General features: G+C 49.6%; 1 protein-coding gene across 2 annotated transcripts in view; it reads left to right on the top strand.

The window, feature by feature from the left end:
• The window catches only part of NOS1 (nitric oxide synthase 1), an 85,189-nt gene that overhangs the window by 27,006 nt on the left and 42,010 nt on the right, over window positions 1-16,173 (top strand). For both annotated transcript variants that reach the window (XM_019467332.2, XM_019467330.2), the window contains exons 3-8: window positions 3,627-3,755; window positions 5,498-5,643; window positions 7,528-7,690; window positions 8,673-8,764; window positions 11,811-11,952; window positions 13,927-14,066. In XM_019467332.2, coding sequence (XP_019322877.1) covers window positions 3,627-3,755; window positions 5,498-5,643; window positions 7,528-7,690; window positions 8,673-8,764; window positions 11,811-11,952; window positions 13,927-14,066 — 812 coding nt within the window. The remainder of the gene's footprint in view (window positions 1-3,626; window positions 3,756-5,497; window positions 5,644-7,527; window positions 7,691-8,672; window positions 8,765-11,810; window positions 11,953-13,926; window positions 14,067-16,173) is intronic.

Raw genomic sequence — 16,173 nt, 5'->3', positions numbered from 1 at the left:
CTGTCTGTTTTTAGGGGCAAGCATCTGGGCACCCCCCCACCAGAGCCCACCAAGACCTAGCCGTGTCTCCTGCCACCTGAAAAACTTCCACTGACTACCCCAGACACAAATCTAGAAAATGACATGCGTAGCCACAGCCCAAAGCCTGCGTATGCCCTGTCCCCAGCTTAATAACTCACAAGTGCCACTAATGTGCATTTTTAGCGAGAACCTTTCAGTCCCCACTCAGAAAAGTCATTTGCATCCCCCATGCAGGGCCCCTGACTGCTATATTAATCTCCCCATTTGTCCCCTCCTGAGTCATCTAATATGACTGCTGGCTAATTAAAACATCAAAGCCCCAAGTACAACAGCCCCGCCAGAGGCCTCCTACTGCCTGCTTTCAGGGGTGCCGTTCGGTGCAGCCCAGGGTGGAGCAGGGCAAGGCCCACGCCTGGGGCCCCCAGGTTCTGGGCTCGAAATGACCACCCCTCGCACATCTGGAGCCTCCACAGATGGCCTTTTTCATTATGCCTGTTACCTCGCTATTTCCACACCCTGCCGATGAGGGCTGCTCAGTGTCCCCCCCCCCCACCAGCCGCACCCCACGCCTCTTCCTCCCGCCTCACTGTGCTCCCCACCGTCTGCCCTCGCACCCCCTCTCTGGGTCCTAGGCCTGACCCCAATGCCACCAAGGCACCTCTTATCCCCCATCTGGGATTCCAGCTACTCCTCAGCCTCTGGAACATCCTTAGGGATGGTCAAGAGAGTTTGTAACCTGGCTGAGTGATGCCCAGTATTTAGGGAGAGTGGCCGGGGTGCTCCCACATGGGCAAGGTCAGATTTTTTTTTTTTTTTTTGGTTCTCATGGATGCTGAGGAATTTGTCACCACAGAGTCTTGGCTAAAGATGTGACTTCTGTCACCTGCGTGTCTGCTGGGAGAGACAGTCACGGAGACAGAATCTTAAAGAAGTGTGGAGGCTGTCTGGCCAGGCCTCCAAAGGAAATGGAGCTGTTTGTATGTGGCCTCACAAGGGGACAGAAGTAAACTAACTTGGAGCTGAGCAAGCAGAAAATGTGAACGGGAGTGAAGGGAAGAACGCCTCCAGATCCTTCTCCTGCCCCCAGGGTGGCAGGACTGTAGTGATACTTGCGGCAATGACCACAATGACCACACTGGCAGGTGCACTAAGGGCAGCAGATTCTCATGCCAGCAGCAAGAAGTGATGGCTGACACTCAGGAGGTGATTGCATTCATCCAGGCGAAAGATGATGTTGGCCTGGCCACGGGGCTCGCCAGTTCGGTGGGAAGTGAGAGGAGGCGGTGGGTTCTAGAGCTATGGAGAAGCTGCAATGGTGGGACCTGAGGAGGCACTCGCTGCGGGGGATGAAGAGAATGATGTCCAGGACAGGCCCCAAGTGTGGCTTGCACAGGTGGTTGGATGGTGATGCCCAGCACTGAGACGGGAATCGCTGGGGATGACCAGATCTGGCCACAGCAGGGAGGTGTGGAAGATGAGGAGTCATGGCACCTTCCATTTGTTCTCTGCTAACTCTTGCATGGTTCTGGAGAGGTCTTTAACATGCTGTTCACCTACCCTCTGGGCCCCAGATTCCAACATGGCGGCACAGACGCTTTAGCACAGAGCTTCTCTATTCTGCTGGCCGGAAAGGTGGCTGTGGTGTGCCTCTCACCTCAGGACCTTTGCATAAGCTGTTCCTTCTGCCCACAAGACCTTGCTCTTCTCTCTTTGCCGGATTAATACCTACTTGTCCTGCAGGTCTCTACTTAGAAGCCAAATGCTCTGGGTTAGGTGCCCCTTCTGTGGGCTTCCACAGTTGTGCCCTGTACACAACCAACTTCTCATGTTAGGGCAGCCATTGCACCTGGTTTTAATGACTCGTAAACTGTCATCCATCCCCTGACCCCCATCTTGCACAATGAACTCCATGAGGGCAGAGATCACATCTGTCTAGTTTGTCACTGTAGGCCTGGCCCTTGCTACCTTGCTTGGAACATAGGAGATACTCAATAAACACATGTTGAATGAATGAATGAATGAATGATGCATAATGGCCAAGAGACAGGAGAGTCAGCAGTTCAGGACATGGTTTGAAAGACAGACTGCTAGGATTTGACTCCTGGTTCCAGCTTACTAACTTTGTGACCTTGGACGACTTAGTTAACCTCTCTGTGTGCCGCAGTTTCCTCATCTGTAAAATGGGCATGATAAGACTTTGCTTGGCACATAGTGAATGCTTATTGAATGCCAGTTTCCAGTAGTAGTCCTTCAGTGTGCTCCGTGATTTCTTTCCCGGACTTCGTCCAGTTCATTGGAATTCACAGCTTCCTCACCATCCTGAGCCCCTCAAGCTGATGAGATGATGATTCGGCCTCCTTTCTGACTTCATCTCCTTGAACTAACCGTACTCACGCACTCCAGCCACACTGGCCTCCTCACTGGCCCCCTCACTGGCCCTTTGAACTTAACAAGCTCATCTGTACCTCAGGGCCTTTGCACTTGCCTTTCTGTCCTCCACTTAGTCATCAATATATATCCTTACAACCAACTGATATTATATCATTTGGGTGTTAGTTTACTTATAATTTATCCTCATATCTCTGACAATAATGTCCCAGAAGGGCGAGGGCACTCTCTGTCTTGCTCATTACAGTGTCCCCAGTGCCTAACAGTGTCTAGCCCATAATAGGTCCTCAATAAATACTAGTTGAGCATGAGCATGCCCTGACACAAGGTCACTACCCAGTGCTCCGATCTTTGGTATGAATGTCACTCCACATTGGCTTGTCTTCTCCCTTCTCTCACTCAGCTGTCATGTCAAGGTGTGCCTGCTGCCTCTCCCTGACAGCCGCTGACTGACTGATGCTTGTCTGGTGCAAAAGCAGATAGACAGTTCCTCAGAAACACCCAAGACAGAATGTGATCCTTAGTAATGAGGTCTCAAGTGGATGGGCCACGATGCTCAGCCCAGGACTTATCCCCCACCACCTACTGGGCAATTTGTTTATAGAAGTGAAGACAAATGGGGGACTGAAGGTGCTCAAGACAGAGGATCAGTCAGTGCAAAGGCCCTGAGGCAGAAACACACTGGGCATTTTTGAGAGGCAGAAACCTGAAGTTTGGGGAAATATTCATGCTTCAAAACTATCCAATTAAATCTTTTCTGTTTCCCCAGTACTCGCCGGAAATAGTGAGTTTGGGCTGTAGCAGGAAAGCCCGGAAATCCAAGTAACCTGACCTAGCTTGGGGTGTGATTCCTCAGGCCTGAAAGCCAGTACCGTTCAGAGAGGCTGATGGTGTCCCTTGCTCATTTGCTCATTCAACAAACATTCATTGAGTCCCTGCTGTATGCTAAGACCTGTGTTAGACACCAGAGAGACCACCTTTGAGTTCCTGACCCCTCTCCCCAGAACGGAGCCCAAAAGGCTTTTCCATGGTGCCTCCTTCTTCATAGGCAGAGGGACCAGGTTCCCAGCCACCTTGCACGTGTCACCCCGGGAGAATCGAGTCCTCTCTCTGCAGACCCTTGGTAACTCTGGCAGATTCCAGGAAGAATCCCAGAGGACAGTTTTCGAGTGCCCCCCGAGCCCCGTCTCATGTTCCACCTCCAATCTCTCCTCCAGCCCCCTGCCTCGGGAAAACAGTCTCCTACAAAGAACGGCAGCCCCTCCAAGTGCCCCCGCTTCCTCAAGGTCAAGAACTGGGAGACTGACGTGGTCCTCACTGACACCCTTCACCTTAAGAGCACACTGGTGAGTACCCCAGCAGGGCATGGCCCAGCCTCCCAATTAACCACATTTGGCATTGGCTAAGCCTTTGTTGTGGGGACAGCCCCATGCACTGTGGGACGCTTAGCATCACCCCTGACCTGTACACGTGAGATGTCAGTAGCCCCCTTGAAGTTGTGACCACACCAAAAATGTCTTGAGATATTACTTACTGTCCCCTGGGTGGGAAGTCCCCTCCCATTTGGGAATCACTGGCAGATACTTACTCACTCATGGAAACACTTTCTTTTTTAATTTTTTTAATGTTTTTATTTATTTTTGAGAAAGAGAGAGAGACAAGGTGCGAGTGGAGGCGGGGCAGAGAGAGAGGGAGACACAGAACGTGAAGTAGTTTCCAGGCTGTGAGCTGTCAGCATGGTGCCTGACGTGGGGCTCGAACTCATGAATCGCAAAATCATGACCTCATCTGAAGTCGGATGCTTAACCAACTGAGCCACCCAGCTGCCCTAGAAATACTTTGTATTTGTGTACCTTGAACCTGAAAGAATTCAAGAAGAATTTCTGCTTCTGAACGCATTTTCTTCATCTCTCACAGTCTGACCGCTGATGGAGCCTTGAGCAAGCCCTTCCTTTGCTTTCACTGTGTTTCTGCTAAACTTTTATACCATTTTTTTAACATTTTATTGTATTTTTTAAGAGACAGAGGGGCACAGAGCACAAGCAGGGGAGGGGCAGAGAGAGAGGGAGACACAGAATCCTAAGCAGGCTCCAGGCTCCGAGCTGTCAGCACAGAGCCCAACGCGGGGCTTGCACTTATGAACTGTGAGATCCTAACCTGAGCCGAAGTTGGATGCTTAACCGACTGAGCCACCCAGGCGCCCCTATCATATTTTTAACAGTCAGCAAATCACCATATTGCTTTACATTTTTGTTGAAATTGAGCTTCTTAGAAGAACATTGTATCGGTGAGTTATAGCCACGTAACAAATTTCCCTGACACTCAGTGGCTTGAAACAGCCACCACTCATTTTTCAAAAGTCCACAGACTGCCTCGGTGGTCCTGCTGGTCTCAGTTGATCTCAAGCATCTGCAGTCATCTGAGGGGTCAGCTCTGGGTGGGCTGGCTAGGATGGCCTTGGCCGTGATCGCTCACCTGTTTCATGTGGTTTCTCTCATCCTCCAGCAAGCTAGCGCGGCCTGGTTCCCATGGTGGTTGCGAGGTTTTCAGAGGAAATGAGCAAAAGCATGCTTGATCTCTTGAGGCCTAGTCATGGGATGGGCACAGTGTCTATTGGCCAAAACCAGCTCACATTCAAGGGGAGAGGGGAGAGGTTCCACTTCTCAATGACAGTTGCTGCAAAGTCACATTGCAAAGGGTGTGGATGCAGGGAAGGGAGGCATTGGGACGACCTTTTTGCAATCAATGTGCCATAGACGTGTTCAGCCATAGTAGTTCTTCCTTGATGAACATGGGCTCAGAAAATACTCGAGGATTCGGTAGGAATGAGTCTGATTCCCAGGGAGTGCCAGTCAGAAAGCCCCTCTTCCCCTAGTTGGGTAGAGCAAACACTTTGGGGACCTTCGAATGCTGCCCATCATTCCTTACCATGCCTGATGACCACACCCTACAATGACTTGAAGCTGGCACCTGAGCAGTGCCGTTTGGGAATTAAAGGCCAAGCCAACTCTACCACAAATGTCAGATCCATGGCCTCAGCCCCCCACGTGCCTCCAAGTGGTAGCCCAAATCTCTCTTTTCCCTCCAGGAAATGGGCTGCACCGAGCACATCTGTATGGGCTCCATCATGCTCCCCTCTCAGCAGATACGAAGGCCTGAAGACGTCCGCACAAAAGAACAGCTCTTCCCTCTCGCCAAAGAGTTCATTGACCAGTACTACTCATCAATTAAAAGGCAAGTGTATGTTGACTCCGGGGTCCCAGGGCGAGTTCCTGAGTACCAGGGACAAAGACTTCGGCTCCAACAATGCCGACAGTTGAACCAAGAGTAAGGGCTCCGCCCACCATACACACACAGGTTGAAAACTAGCGGCCGAAGAGCCACATCTGGCCCCCAGAAATGTCTTTGTCTGGCCTGCAAAGTGTTGCTTCAATTTGAAATATTTCAAGCAACTCCATGCCTAGGTATACGTGCCCGAAAGAAACTCTCACACGTGTTCGCCAGAAGGTATGCGTAAAAATGGTCACCGAAACATTGTTATAATAGGGGAAAAAATTAAAAAGAGAGAGCCAACCAGAAACCACCTCGACTCCCTCGACAGGAGGATGCATGGGTAAGTGATGGTATTTTCTGAGTCAGGGAATATTACACAGCTGTAAAAAGGTGAATGAGTTAGCGCTCAGCACATTTGTGGGAATGAAGCTCGCAAACAAACTGTGCAAAAGGAAGAAAGGATAAGTTTGTGCAAGAATGCATTCAGGGTAGCATCATTTATGTAAGCTTTTTAAACATACAGAACAATATTGTATGTGATTTAGGGAATATGTACACGTATGACAAACATATGAAGAAAAGCATGAGACACTTCCAGGAAGAAAGTGGGTTATGATGGGAAAATAGTCCCCAAGGAATTATAAAATCATTTCTCTTCTATTATTTTTTAAAGTTTTATTTATTTACGTAACCTCTCCACCCACCATGGGGCTCAAACTCACAACCCCGAGATTAAAAGTCATACGCTCCTCTGACTGAACCAGCCAGGCGCCCCTCATTTATTATTTCTTGGGCTTGAGTATTCATCATATTGTTTTTGATACCTTTTTGTAAGCCCCAAATTTTTTACAATAATTTTTTCAGCTTTCTAAACTTGAATTCCTTGTCATCGTTTAAAAATTAGGAGAGTCCCCTTTACAAATCAGATTTCCAGGGGTGCCTGGCTGGCTGAGTCAGCGGAGAGAGTGACTCTTAATCTTGGGGTTGTGAGTTCGAGCCCCATATGGGGTGGAGACATTACTTTAAAATAAAATCTTTAAAAATAAATAAATAAAGGGGCACCTGGGTGGCTCAGTTGGTTAAGCGTCTGACTTCGGCTCAGGTCATGATCTCACAGTTTGGGAGTTCAAGCCCCGCGTGGGTCTCTGTGCTGACAGCTCAGAGCCTGGAGCCTGCTTTGGATTCTGTGTCTCCCTCTCTCTCTGCCTCTCCCCCTGCTCATGCTCTGTCTCTCTCTGTCTCAAAAATAAAAAAATAAACACTATATATATATATATACACATATATATATGTATATATATGTGTGTATATATACACACATATATATACATATATATGTGTGTATATATATATATATACACACATATATATACACACATATATATACATATATATGTGTGTATATATATATATATATATATATATATGTATAATAAAAATAAAAATCCGATATCCGGTTTCTCTTGAAAGGAGACCTTTGGTTTTATTTGTTTGTTTTGGTTTTTTTAATCAAATTTTAATCAAATTTTGTTTGTTTGTTTGTTTAGAATAGAATTTAGTGATTCATCACTTACATATAACACCCAGTGCTCGTCCCATGAAAGGAGACCTTTGAGCCAGACACGGGCTCGCCTGTTGGCCACAGTCTCCACCCAGCCAGTTTAGTCCCTGCTGGGCCTTTGTGGACACTGGAGTTTGCAGTCTTCTTATGATTGAACTACTGTCTCCACATATGGACCCAGACTTGCTGCAGCTTCTGGCCTCCCCGAATGGCTCACTCCTTCCACTGACCCCTAACTCGGGAGCAGAGGTGACACTCCCATGTCCCCTTCCCTCCTCGCTCAGGTTTGGCTCCAAAGCCCACACGGAGAGGCTGGAAGAGGTGAACAAAGAGATCGAAACCACCGGCACCTACCAGCTCAAAGACACGGAGCTCATCTACGGGGCCAAGCATGCCTGGCGGAACGCCTCCCGCTGCGTGGGCAGGATCCAGTGGTCCAAGCTGCAGGTAGGCGGTGAGGCTCTTTGGTGGGTGGGGAGGGAGGGAGGGATGGAGCTGTACAAAGGGTCTGGTCTCGCCAAGGCCACCTGGAGGGTATGGCGAAGTCCCAGATGGTAGGCATGGGGTCCCAGATTCTCGGATCGGGACTCAATCTGCTTCATAGTCGTGTCTCACTTAGCCAACATGCTGGGGATTTTTTTAATGTTTACTTATTTTTATTTTGGGAGAGAGTATGAGTGGGGGAGGGGCAGAGAGAGAGGGAGAGAGCAGGCTCTCTGTCCCAAGCTCTACACTGTTAGCACATGGAGCCCCATGTGGGGCTCGATCTCACGAACCGTGAGATCGTGCCCTGAGCCGAAATCAAGAGTCAGACACTCAACTGACTGAGCCACCCAGGTGCCCCAACACGGTTTTTTTTTTTTTTAAAAAAAGCAACTTGCTCGTCTCTTGGTAAGGCTGATGCTCTCCAGTTTACCACAGACCCCACCACTCTCTTTTGTATTCCACCTACTCTCTGCATATTTATATTACCCACCTACTCCCTGACAGCATTAGATTCTGTGTTCCCTGATACGATTTCTGCCCCCCTGGGGAATAGTTTAAAGTCAGAAGTAGAATAGTTACCAAGGTCAGCGGGGTTCTGTTTGATTTTTCTTTGTTTTGTTTTGAAATCCCTCATCCCTAGTAACCTAGCAGGAAATACATGCAGCCCACTGAGGTCTCCCCTTTGCTCATCACCCCTTAACCACGTTCATGTACACACCAGGCCTGCCTTCGGGGGATTCTTCCTGGTTTGACTGACCGTGGTTATTAGGATGGGAAAAAGAAACCGTAAAACCCAGCCCTGATCACATTAGGGGAGCGCTCCCTACTCTGGCGGGACAGCAGGTGGCATGGGCTCCGGGTTCTCGTCCCCGTGGGAAGGCTGCACCGGGGGAGCCGGGGAGGGAAGGAGGAGGCACCCGTTCTCACCGTGCATCCTTCGCAGGTGTTCGATGCCCGCGACTGCACCACGGCTCACGGGATGTTCAACTACATCTGCAACCACATCAAGTATGCCACCAACAAAGGGAACCTCAGGTGAGCCCGCCAGCCCCGGGGAGGGGGGTCTGATGTCCCCAAAGCGTCGACCCTTGGGTGTGGAGTCGGCTCACCGGCCGAGGAAATGCTCTCCCTCTCCTCTCGGGGAGACGTGCCAAGCCTCGAGAGGGGGCCTGGCTTCTTGTCCCACCTGCCGTGTCCTGTCTCTTCCGTGGCTTGCAAAGCTACAGCAACCCAAATCACGTTCAACCCTCACAGTTCGGTATCACCTGTGGAGGGGGCAGGAAGGGGTGTTTCCCTTTCCAGGACTCGGAAAGTCCCATTGCCAACAGTGACCTGCTTTTACCAGCTCTCGGTCTTTTGCCTGCATTTCAAAGACAGTTTCTCTTCCTGCCGCTGGGGGCACTGTTCCTTCAGGTTCGGCCAAGCCAAGCCACACCTTGGATTCCTCTTGCCCCAAAGAACAAAGCCCCAGGGAGGAAGCGAAGGCAGGGAGGCACCATGTGAGCTGGTGGCTTCCACACTGGCAAGTTGCAGCTGGAAGGCGACAGCTGGGGCCCCGCAGCCCGACGGTTAGACTTGTTAATCCCGTGCAATCGGTCCTTGTCCCAGCTGCTGAGGACCAGCCCCACAGTGGGGCCGTGTGGGCCACTGCAGGGATATTCCCACAAGCCCCAGGCTGCACTGCGTCACCCCCATAGTGGCTTGTTTGTGTGAAGCATGGGTTTTCCTGGATGTGTCCCTTCCTTGAGAAGGAAACAGTGTCCCAGCTGAGCCTACCAGTAGGAAAAGGGCCTGTAATATAAGCCCAGAGCCTGCTCGGGGAATTAGTATTTAGATCTTTTCCTGAAAGACCTCACCCCTCAGAGAACATCTTCTTGAGATCTTCTATTTAAAAAATATTCGGCTGATTCCTTTTTTTTTTTTACAATTTTTTTAAAATTTTATTTGAGAGAGAGAGAGAGAGAGAGAGAGAGAGAGAGAGAGAGAATCCCAAGCAGGCTCCATTTTCAGCATGGAGCCTGATGGAGGGCTCAATCCAACAACCATGAAACAGTGACCTGAGCCGAAATCAAGAGTCAGACACTCAACAGACTGAGCGATCCAGGCACCCCATTTTTTTTTCACAAGTTTTTAAAAATGTTTTCGATATTTATTTTTGAGAGTGAGAGAGAGAATGAATCTGCGAGGCGAGGGAGGGGCAGAGAGAGAGGGAGACAGAGGATCTCTGCCCTGACTTCCCGAGAGCCCCCACGTGGGGCTCAAACACACGAACCACAAGATCATGACCTGAGCCAAAGTCAGACGCTTAACCGATGGAGCCACCCCAGGTGCCCCCACAAGTTTTAAACCACAAATCTGGATGTAAGAGGGTCTTAAGGGAATGTGCACCATCTATAGAAATTATCAAAACATAACAGAGGAAGGCAGGCAAGGGAGAAGAAGGGAGGGAAAGAGGGATGTAATTTAAACGGAGCAGGCATTCGATCTGTCGTTCAGTGAAATCATGTTCAGGAGGCATAAGTGTGTTCTATTTCTTCCGTTGGTCTCAGTTCCCGCACATGGAGTAAGCATTCCACACGCTGTGTGTGAGTCTGGTGTTTCTGAACGTGCTTTTTAAATACATATATTACACAAACACCCTGTATGTGGTGCTCAACCAAAGAAACGGCAATGTGTTTTGCTGCTGGAGGGAACAATGACCGTTTGACTCGTTCTGTGTTCATCTCCAATATGGTGCCTTTGCTACAAGATTGTTGAGAGCCCTGTTGGCCCTATACGACTTCTGCCTTCAGCCCCCGTTGTAGACTCAGCCCCAGGTACAGCGTCCCATCCCTGCAGCATTAAATGCAATACTGTCTTGCACACACGGCAAGACCTACATGGGCTCTGAAAGAAGGTAGTCCTGGGAACAGACGAGACAGGAGATGCTTTGTGGACGAGGTGAATCCGAGTCTGGCCTTGAACTTGGGTACATGACAGCAGAGATGGATTCCAGCCAAGATGGGATCGAGTCCCCTAATGAGACTGTTGAGCCGGGATGGCAGGAACTCCTGGTATGAAATAACATTGGAATCACGTCGTAAAGAAGTCATCCTCCTTTCAGTTGCTTTCAGTCCTTCTGATGATCCCCAAATCCCAGTTTGATGATGAGACATCATTAACACCTAACACTGCTGATCTCCCCCTTAGGGGAGCCAGCTGGGCGCCAGCCCGGTGCCTTCCACAAATGACAAATCTTCCTGCAACATAATAACAGTGTATGGTCTCACAGTTGCCAGTTTGGGTAGGTGAGGCCAGTGGCGATCTCCAGTTTTCCTTTAGAGTAAATGAATGTGAGTACAAGGGAAGTTGATTTCTTCTTAGTCCTATGTCTGTACACTTTGGTATGGTACAGGGAGGGGTGGGGGTGGGGCAAGCAGGGGAGAAGTAAGGATGGTGGAAAGAGCAAGAATGGAAGTTGGGGGGCGCCTGGGTGGCTCAGTCGGTTAAGCGTCCAACTTCGGCTCAGGTCATGATCTCACGGTTCGTGGGTCGAGCCCCGCATCGGGCTCTGGGCTGACAGCTCGGAACCTGGAGCCTGCTTCCGATTCTGTGTCTCCCTCTCTCTCTGTTCCTCCCCTACTCTCACTCTGTCTCTCTCTGTCTCTCTCTCCCTCTCAAAAATAAATGAGATAAAAAAAATTTTTTTTTTTAAAGTGGAAGTTGGAAACAGTGGTATTCACTCTTTGTGGGGAAAGAGGGCCCCCCATTGTTTCCCTGGAGATTACCGGCTACCCAAGAACCCCTGGAAAGCTGGCCCAAGTCAAGGGTGTTTCAGAGACTCCAGTTAGAGCAGCATTCTCCACTCTTAAGCGAGCTAGCGTGGGGCCTCCCATATTCCACCCTTCCTCAGACCAATGGTCCAGTGGAGGGACAGGGCACGGTCCCTCCCTTGCAACAGCGGCTCCGTGGGCCCTTGGGGACCTTGGCACAGAGGTGATCCACCCTGAGCCTCTGTGGGTGGCCTGGATGGCGCCCTTTGCAGTACGTCCACAAGGTGCAAGCCCTGCCCCGATACCACGTCTCCCTCTCTCCACCACAGATCCGCCATCACCATATTCCCCCAGAGGACGGACGGCAAGCACGATTTCCGAGTCTGGAACTCTCAGCTCATCCGCTATGCCGGCTACAAGCAGCCTGATGGCTCCATCCTGGGGGACCCAGCCAATGTGGAATTCACAGAGGTGTGTGCCTCCCACCCTGCCCAGTCCCCCAAACTGTCTTCAATAGGCTTTTCTTCGTTTCCTGTTATCATCATAGGGAAAGCAGCCAGTGGGGTACCGCTCCTCTGCAGACCCCCTGCTCCTTCGGGCGGCCCCCAGTCCAGCTGGTTCCCTTACAGCTGGTCATTTGGTCGTTTCCATCCATTACCTCACCCGACCCTCATGATAGGAGCTGTTGTCACCACCACCTCCCCATTCGGTGGCGACGCAGACGGGTAGCACAGGTTAGCCACGGTAGCTTCCGGCGTCTGTGCCCAAGGGAGACGCCACGGGCAGACCCCTGCCTAGAATGATCTCAGGCACACAGCCCGGCACCCCTTTTCCTGATCGCTCACTCATCCCTGGCCGAGGTTCTTCTCTGTTCTTTCCTCAAATGCCACCCCAGTACCTTCTTCAGGACTGAGCTGGCCAGACCAAGCCCTGCTCCACTCCCTGGCTGCTGACTTCATTTGCATGCGGCTTTTCTTATTAAAATGTTATTACCGAGAAGAAGGGGCTGTAACCAGGGCGACCAGGAGTCGCACCTGTGCCGGTTTAGACTCGGCCAGACTCGCGGCTCCACTTGGCTGAGCGCTAACTGCATAGTTGGCTGACCTTGTCTTCATGGCCACCAGAACATAAATGCCACAGCCCCCTCCTTCCCTTCTGTCTCCAGAAACCTCGCTGACTGCACATGTTTGCCTAAGCCCCTGATTTCGAGCTTCCTCTTTCTACTAACACAGCAGAAAGAATCACCCCAAACATAACCACATGACCGTATCTTTCGAAACCCTCTCACTCTGCCCTGGCCAGCGTGGCAGCCGCTGGCCACATGTGGCTAGTGAGCCCTGGAAGTGTGGTGAGTCCAAATGGAGGTGCGTCCTAAGCTAAGTGCAAACCACACACCGGGTCTCAAAGAATGAGAACAAAACAGAGAGTAGGAACCACCTCATTAATAATTTTTATCTCAGTTACCTATTGAAATAATATTATAGATAACGGTAGGCTAATCTATTATAGTTATTAATAGTTAATACACCTATTGAGTTAATAACTATATTAAACTTTATGTTAATGTTAAATATCTTTATTATGGTAATATTAATAACATATTTAATCATTTGTCATTAACAAATTAATGATGATTAATACACTTAATTGTATGTTACACAGTGTATATTTGACACATTTGTTGGATGAATATATTTCATATTTAACTTTAATGTCAAATATATTCATATATGGATAGCAATACTTTAATTCAATACTAATAAGTTGATATTATTAATCTAATAAAGATTATAATTATGATGATTATTAACTAATAATCAAATAGTGTTGCAACTTTGAAACTGTTGAAATATTATTAAGATGAATATACTATTTAAATTATTTCACCTGATTTTTGTTTGGACTTTTGTTTACTTTTTCTAATGTGGCTACTAGAAGAATGTGTTAATTACCTATGTGGCTTGCTTTATGTTTTGATTGGACAGCTGCTCTAACAGATGCATTTATGCGCAAATTCTGATCATTCCGCCCTCCTCAAATATGATAGGTTTTCTTTATCTCTCAGGGTGCTCAATGCAAACAGTTCCAGAGCGATTTCCTAGGACATGCCAGACCCTGTGCTCGAGGGCGTTACAGACACAACAATCAGATTCAGCTCTTATCCTCCGGGAGTCCCCGGGGCCACAAGAAAAACTCAGAAAACATAACAAAGCACAGTGCAGGAGGACAGATTTGCCTTCTGTCCTGTGGACCGGGAGACGTCACACAGACGTGTGTTGTCAGAACTTTATAGAGGAGATGGCGTGGCCCAGAGCCTCCAGAGAAAGGTGCCGTCCGCAGGCTTGCGTTGGGATCTCTGCCCCTCCCTCCATTGCCATAGCACCTGGAGGGTCTGGGGACAGGTCGGCGGTGGCCGTGGTGTGACCTGGCCGCTTCTGGTTGCAGATCTGTGTGCAGCAGGGCTGGAAACCCCCAAGAGGCCGCTTCGATATCCTGCCACTCCTGCTCCAGGCCAACGGCAACGATCCCGAGCTCTTCCAGATCCCCCCAGAGCTGGTGTTGGAAGTGCCCATCAGGCACCCCAGGTAAGAGGGACTGGCATGGGGTGGGTGAGGGTGGGAGGATTCACCCAGTGCCTCCCCCTGGCCCCCTAACCCCCTGACTCTCCCTCCAGCCCAGACAGAGGCTGGAAGGGGGCCTTGGTTCCTTCCTGGGCCTGGGCAGAGCGGGCCTCCCCAGGAATGAGCAAATCCTCCTGGACCAGCCAGGGGGCACCATCTCTTCTGAATCAGAATCTCGCTCCCCGCCCTGCTCCTAAGCAAGCAACCAGAACTTGCCCTTTTTCCAGCCATATGGGTAGAAAAGCAGAAACACCTCTTGTCTTGTTGTGAGCACTAGAACTGTGTGACCTGATGTGGGTCAAGTCCAAAAGGAATTTGGAGCCAGGAAGGAACTACAAGGGCTGCGCCAGCCGCACCAGCAAAACTCACACTTTGAGGGGCCCCTGGGTGGCTCAGTCGGTTAAGCGTCTGACATCGGCTCAGGTCATGATCTCACGGTTCGTGGGTTCGAGCCCCGCGTCGGGCTCTGTGCTGACAGCTCGGAGCTCGGAGCCTGGAGCCTGTTTTGGATTCTGTGTCTCCCTCTCTCTCTGCCCCTCCCCCACTCATGCTCTGTTTCTGTCTCTCAAAAATGAATAAATGTTAAAAAAAAATTAAAAACAAAACACGCTTTGAGAGTGAAGGAGATCCTTAGTGAGACACTATCCTTGGAGGCAAAATCGAGGGGCAGGGTAAGGGAGGGGTGCCCCAAAGCTCAATAATCAAGATAAATATTGTTTTAATGTAATATACTTATCAAAATGAATTTCTATATCAAAAATTGGATCCAAATTTAAATTTTTTTATCTGAAAATTTCAAATAAAGACAGGATCCAGTTCAGGGCTGAGATTCAGGTGAAGCAAGCAAGGTAAGTTATGCATGTGCAAGGTGAGACCCGTCTTTATTTAAATTTGGGATATTTTGTTCGCTATGGATTTTTTTTTAACGTTTATTTATTTTTGAGGGAGAGAAAGACAGTGTGTGAGCAGGGGAGGGGCAGAGAGAGAGGGAGGCACAGAATCCAAAGCAGGCTCCAGGCTCCGAGCCGTCAGCACAGAGCCTGACGCGGGGCTCGAACTCACGAGCCATGAGATCATGACCTGAGCCGAACTCAGACGCCCATCCAACTGAGCCACCCAGGCATCCCTCATGATGGATTTTTTTTTTCCATTAATTTTGATTTTTTGAAAAGCGTTGAGTTAATTTAGAATATAATGTGAATAAAAAGTAGCATTAGACTCAATTCCTCGTTTTGTTGGTGCACCCTTAAATTTTGCATCCAGGGCTAGTGCCTTATTTATTTCACCCTAGCCCCAGCCCTGAAGAGGAACCAAGTGCCCTGAGGCTCATGACAATATCTGCCCAATATCTGGGAACTCACCCAGTCTCCCTGGTGAAGCCTGGCCTACATTCATTAATGCATTCACTTACTCATTCGCTCATTCAACACGGTTTATTATTCCTGCTCTGGGCCGGCCATTGTAGCTGACTTCATTTCTGCCTCCATGACACTTTTGATCTCAAGGAGAAGAATTTGCACGTCCTGTTACCCAAATAACCACTTAATTCCAATAAAGTGCTGCAAAAGAAATTTTATGATGCCCAGAGGGACAAAGTTGCCCGACCCAACCTAAACTGGGCATCAGAGAAGGGCTTCCAAGAGTAAGCAACATTTTAGCTGACGATTTAAGTTTGGGTAAGGGCTGGACAGACACAGAAGGAAGAGAGAAGATCCCAGGAAGAAGGGACTGCCATGCAAAGGCCCTGAGGTAGGAAGGAATTCGGCAAGACTCCCTTTTCTCCTGGATTAACTTTCAGGGTGGGTTCGGGAGAGGAACAGCAGCCTGGCGCACTGGTTCCCAGGCCTGGATGTTCACCCAAATCACCTGGGAAACATGTTTAAAATGCATATTATCAGACCCAGCCGTGGAGCCTGTGATCCCACAGGTCTAAAGCAGAGCCCAGGAGTCCGGTTCTGACACAGCAAGTCCCGGGAGGTTGCTGGCATTTCCGCATCCCCAGACCACGGCTGTCCCGCCCACATGTCTGCCTGAGAGACTCCCGCCCCATGGTGAGCGGGGCTGTGTCGCT

Source organism: Panthera pardus, unplaced genomic scaffold (assembly GCF_024362965.1).
Source record: "Panthera pardus isolate Hobbes unplaced genomic scaffold, ASM2436296v1 HiC_scaffold_15, whole genome shotgun sequence".
Lineage (NCBI taxonomy): Eukaryota > Metazoa > Chordata > Mammalia > Carnivora > Felidae > Panthera > Panthera pardus.
The sequence above is the reverse complement of the archived record's forward strand: the minus strand, read 5'-3'. Positions and strand labels throughout refer to the sequence as shown.